Source organism: Penaeus japonicus, unplaced genomic scaffold (genome assembly GCF_977035675.1).
Source record: "Penaeus japonicus unplaced genomic scaffold, GWHDUDI00000001_assembly GWHDUDI00000001, whole genome shotgun sequence".
Taxonomy (NCBI): Eukaryota; Metazoa; Arthropoda; class Malacostraca; order Decapoda; family Penaeidae; genus Penaeus; species Penaeus japonicus.
Window position 1 is genome coordinate 40,542,143 of NW_028234403.1, and position 5,000 is coordinate 40,547,142.

Below are 5,000 nucleotides of genomic sequence, written 5' to 3' on the forward strand. Positions count from 1 at the left end.
TGATTCTTATGACCGCATGCCTCCTCCACCAATGGGCCGACGCACCCCACCCCCTATGGACAGGCGGCCACCTCCCATGGGCTATGATCGCAGAGATGACCCATACGGAGACATGTACGGACCACGAGCTGAGTAAGTACACTGGCATTACCTTTAAAAGTGCTTGGAATGATTATTGGCATATAAATGTTTTGACAACTTTTACTAACTTTACCGAACTCTTAATGTATGGAATAATTGATTTCTAAACGAATTTATGATTGTATGTCTTGGTAACTTTATTAACTCGTTCGAACTCCCTGTAGGCGCGATATGTATGGAGGTGGACGGGAAATGTTCCCTCCTCGTGGAAGATCCCCTCCCCGACGCAGTCCACCACGCCGGTGAGTAGGAACTGCAGCGCGCCTCTGGGAATTTTGTGAAATAATGTTATATTTGGGCATAATTAATTCCATTTTGTGTGTTGCAGTGTCTTTATAAATTAAGGGACAATATCGCTTGCTAAGTAGGACAGTAACGAGATTAATCGAAAGGTAAAAGGTAACCTTGCGATGCCCACAGAATAATCGTTATCAGACTTTGAAATAGTTTATTACTGTCCATTACTATCGATTCTCTTAACTTGCGATTAGTAAACATTTAACCTTTTTATGGCTTGTCTTGAGCTGGAAAATGATATGACTATTTTCATGTTCTCTTGTAGCTACCCCGGTCCTCCCCGTGACATGCCCCCCCGACGCTTTTAGATGCGAAGTAGAGGCTGACAGCGACGTGTGCATGCACCGATAATCAGATCTTGGTGGCAGAGGCATTCTATATCAGTTTGAAATAAAGTTACTAAAAGTGATTTAGACGAATGAAGTCTTATTCATGATTGCGTCACATGTTTGAACAAACCAGGAGACTTGAGTTTTTTTTTAAGTAAAACAAAAAAAGTCGATATTGTTTACTTTTAAGTGTACTGCGTACCAATAAATCTAATTTTTAAGGAAACCTTTAAAAGTTTTTTCAATGATTCCTTGCGACCATAATCATATCACCACTGAAAATACCGAACAATCACCAAGAGCTCTGATTAAAAAGCGGAAACAAAAATAAGGAGAGCAGTGCAGCGACAGGTATCCAGGTAAGACCCAATACTCACGTGAGGCGACCTTCTAGTTGTCACTTGCTTCAGTATCCTTGCCTGATCCGTCTGTAGTTCACTGTAGGACCTAGACAATGTCCTGGGCCAGATGCTGTTCGACCTACTACCACCCCCACTGTTCACAAGCATCGTAAGCGACCAGACTTGTGACGGCGATGTGACCGCGTGCTAGAGGCCCGAGGCAGCGCCGGCCGGCAACATCTCTTGCAGGTGGAGCGTGTGTGAGCTTGAGCGAGATGTGAATCAGGCGTTCGAGTGCCCGGACTTGCTCTTGGACTCGCTCACTCGTCTGACTCACATTCGTCTATCAGTGCGTGATTGGCAGGTTAGCTGTTTCACGGGTGAACTAAGGGAGGCGGTGCCCTAACAAACGTCTATTGACTTTTGCATGTCCTACCTCACTTAATAGGTTATACTCTCTAGGATTAAGTACAGTCTCAGTGGCTGCTAAGAATGCTCCCCTGTGAGTATATCATCCAAGCTTTACACTTAATCCATCGCATCACCTGAAATACCCATCTTACTATCTAAGAACCATTTTGCCATTCACTCGTCTTCTCTTTGGCAAGATATTTACCGACTGCGTACATGTCTACATTTAAGCAAAGCTGTGCCTAGCTTAATGACAGTCTGCGGTGGTAATTTCAACGCCTTTTGACATATTGTATTCATATGTATCTACATTTGCTTGGGTTTAATGTCTAAAATTCGTGCCTGTCAAATCTTCATCGTATTAGTTTCACCTTAGAGGGATACCATTAATAGATGTGATTACGCTCCTTGTAGTAAAGTCTCGTACTTTCAAGACTTTCGAAACCTGTTTTTCGATTGCCCCTTTTCACATAAATGATGTGGACGTTTTGAAGTAAATTTCCCAGCCCATAAAAAGCCTAAACTCTCCCTAGACTTCCGCGAAACCCTTCGCATCGACAACATCAGAAAACTCTTGCAGCGTCAGTTAAATTTATAGTGCAGTATCCCTAATTTTTGGGGTTTTGACTATGACTAATATTTTATTTTTTACCTAGGTTAAACTGGGACATGACCAGTCTGGGTTGATGATATCCAGATGATGAACCCCAGATGAAGGTTGTGAAGCAGCCCAAAGCCTGAGACTGATTGTCTTGTCCCCTGGAAGTGCAGAGAACCTCAACGTGCAGTTTGAAAAGTTAACTCTCTGGTAAGTTGAAAGACTTCGGCACTGTACTGAAAATTCTAGTAGATTGTTCTAATGTTCGTCTCTTTACCTGATGAAATAGTAAACGGATGATTATTAGTGATATCAAAATGGGATCTGATATTAGAATCCAAGTTGGATCAAGTTTTGCATTGAAATAGAATTGTAAAAGGTGTCCTCTTTTTTTCAGGTTGAGGAACTGCAGCCTGCTACACTTCTCCAAAAGGATCTCAAACCAAGAAAATCTTTTTAAAAATTGAAGGAGAGCTTTCTTATATTTTTATATATTTTGTTCAGAATGTATTTCTTAGTACATGAATTTAGAAAAAATTATGCTCCCTTTTATCAGTAACTTTGGTAACATCATGGCTCAGGGTTTAATTAAGGTGATATAGTTAGTGTATGCAATAAAGGAAAATCAGAATTATTGACTTTTAATCCCATACTTTGTATTTATTAATGCTTGTTTGGAACTATTGTCTATGATCTTGCTTCAGGCATGAAAAAGTTTTATTCAACAAAAAATCTATTACCAGGAGAGGAAGCTTGAACGATTAAGATCTCATTTTTTTTATAAACTTTTCAATCATTTTGTAAAGATTAATAGTATATCTACATAAAGCAGAAGAAAGGATACTTTTACTTTTTTTTATAAGTGTGAAATTGATTATGGTGAGCAATGGAGAGAAATAAAGGCATTTCTTGCATAACAAGGATCACTTTAAAATGTAACAAGTATTCATCATGTGCAAGTAATTAATTCAGACTCATTGGAAGAAACAAACAGGAGTATCACTCAGTTGTTTATTATATTCACATTACAAGAATCACAAATCTTGTTTCAGTAGTACAAAAATATTTGCCTTTTCATATTCCTGCTTCAGAAGCTAGAATCTTTTACTCAAGTATTGGTATCTTAAAAATTGGAAACCTAAAATTGTTATCAGATGTGAACTAGCTTAAAATAACCTTTTTTTTTTACTGCTAGCATGTGTTAAATAAACATTATAAAAGACAGAGGGTGAAACCTTGTATATAATGCATTTCCTTGTAGGGGGCTTCTATGCAAAGGGGAATCTTCACAATCTGAAATCACATGCAACTATGAAGAATGTCTATCACAATCAGATAATGTGGGAGAAACTTAGATTCTTGAATATCATTACATTAGCATTGTGAAGCTTGAGGGCAAGGATTGCATATTACTTTCCTTCTAAAAAGAACAATCTGGACAAAGCTATTACATGTTCAACAGTTGTCAACTAATGTCAATCATTCATTCATTGCACCCAAGCCAACATCCTCTACAAGTGTTGCAATTGCCCCAAAAAATACTTTAGGACTGCTTTTGTTTATCCATAAAAGGACTGAATTGTTGTTTACTTAAATTAGTTATGGGTTCATATTCACATTAGGAAATCCTCAGTCACAAATCTGCATTAATTAAGTCTACTGTTATGACATTTTAATAATATTCAACATTGCAAGTATCTTTTATACAAAGTACAGATATACTTTGCTTGTGTATATAATTTTCAGATGCTAATACTCGTAAAATTGAAATCCTTGTACATAACAAGATATATAAAAATGTTTAAAATACATAGCAAAATACATTAATACCCAGAAAAATCATGAATGGTGCAATCTTTAAACAATTACTTATTGCATGAATCATAAGGAACTCGAACAGTGTTCAGTTATGCAATTTTGGTTTGGGTAATCTTACACTTGTGATGATAAACTTTGCACATTGATATCACTTTCAAGTGTTGAGTATATAGTATCACTTTCAACAGATACAAATCACTGGTTGCAGTTATTAACATAAATACAACTAAGAACTGGCCAGCTACACTAAGAATGCTTAGAAGTTCATGTTATACATATTCAGGTCAGCTTCACTAAAGAAATGGAAGAAATTATTTAACATTGGAATGGTTACTAAAAGAGTTCTACATCCCAAGTAAACACACAACAACCTACACATTAATATTCTGATGGTTACAAGCTACACTGCTCAATCGTCGGGGACATGGAGACGGGCTTGTGAAATGCCATTATCAGCACCGCTGGGACGCACAGCAATGCCATTGATAGTAACCCTAGTGGGAGCGCTGATTGATCGTATTTCCCTCTGATCAGAATCCAGAGCAGGTTCCCCACCAGATACAGTACGCTGACGTCGTGGAGGGACTGGGGGAGGTGCTCCTATTGGTCCAGAAATTGTAATAATGGAGCTCTTGTGAGGAGCGGAGGTTGGTACAGGTGGGGGAGTTTTCGACCAACGACCAGCCTGGCTCTTCATGAATCCTTTGAAGGCATCCCGAGCCCAGTAGAAGTATACAATAAGACCAAACAAGACCAGCACAAACAACAAGAAAGATAGGGTGAGTGCAACAATGTGTCCCACATGGTTGGCAGAGTCTTCTGGTACTTTGGGTAATCCTTCCTGAGTCTCCACATCAACTTCATTGTAATCATCGTAGTCTGGAACATAACTGGGTGTTTCATCAGCATATCCATCTTCTTCTGTGATGGTGATGTCAGAACAAGACCGGAACTGTTCCTGAGGTCCACAGCCAACCATTCCTGTGCCATTTTCACATTTTCCCCAGTTATTTCCAGCAACATAACGCCACTGCAAAACACACTGCTTGCAAGTCAGCCCAAGTG

The 5,000-nt window shown here is 38.9% G+C and overlaps 2 protein-coding genes across 8 annotated transcripts in view; one reads left to right on the forward strand and one right to left on the reverse strand.

Moving 5' to 3' along the window:
- The window catches only part of LOC122254271 (uncharacterized), a 4,558-nt gene extending 1,810 nt beyond the window's left edge, over positions 1-2,748 (forward strand). For 2 of the 5 annotated variants that reach the window (XM_086540195.1, XM_086540209.1), the window contains exons 3-7: positions 1-132; positions 306-383; positions 704-1,472; positions 2,176-2,327; positions 2,515-2,748. The exon at positions 1-132 is cut by the window's left edge and continues 329 nt beyond it. In XM_086540195.1, coding sequence (XP_086396321.1) covers positions 1-132; positions 306-383; positions 704-746 — 253 coding nt within the window. In that variant the 3' untranslated portion in view covers positions 747-1,472; positions 2,176-2,327; positions 2,515-2,748. The remainder of the gene's footprint in view (positions 133-305; positions 384-703; positions 1,473-2,175; positions 2,328-2,514) is intronic. The other 3 variants (XM_086540202.1, XM_086540214.1, XM_086540222.1) reach the window with 3 other exon arrangements.
- A 366-nt stretch (positions 2,749-3,114) lies between these two features.
- LOC122254270 (uncharacterized) overlaps positions 3,115-5,000 on the reverse strand; it is a 78,840-nt gene continuing 76,954 nt past the window's right edge. For all 3 annotated transcript variants that reach the window (XM_043017875.2, XM_043017873.2, XM_043017874.2), the window contains one exon: positions 3,115-5,000. This exon is cut by the window's right edge and continues 50 nt beyond it. In XM_043017875.2, coding sequence (XP_042873809.1) covers positions 4,345-5,000 — 656 coding nt within the window. In that variant the 3' untranslated portion in view covers positions 3,115-4,344.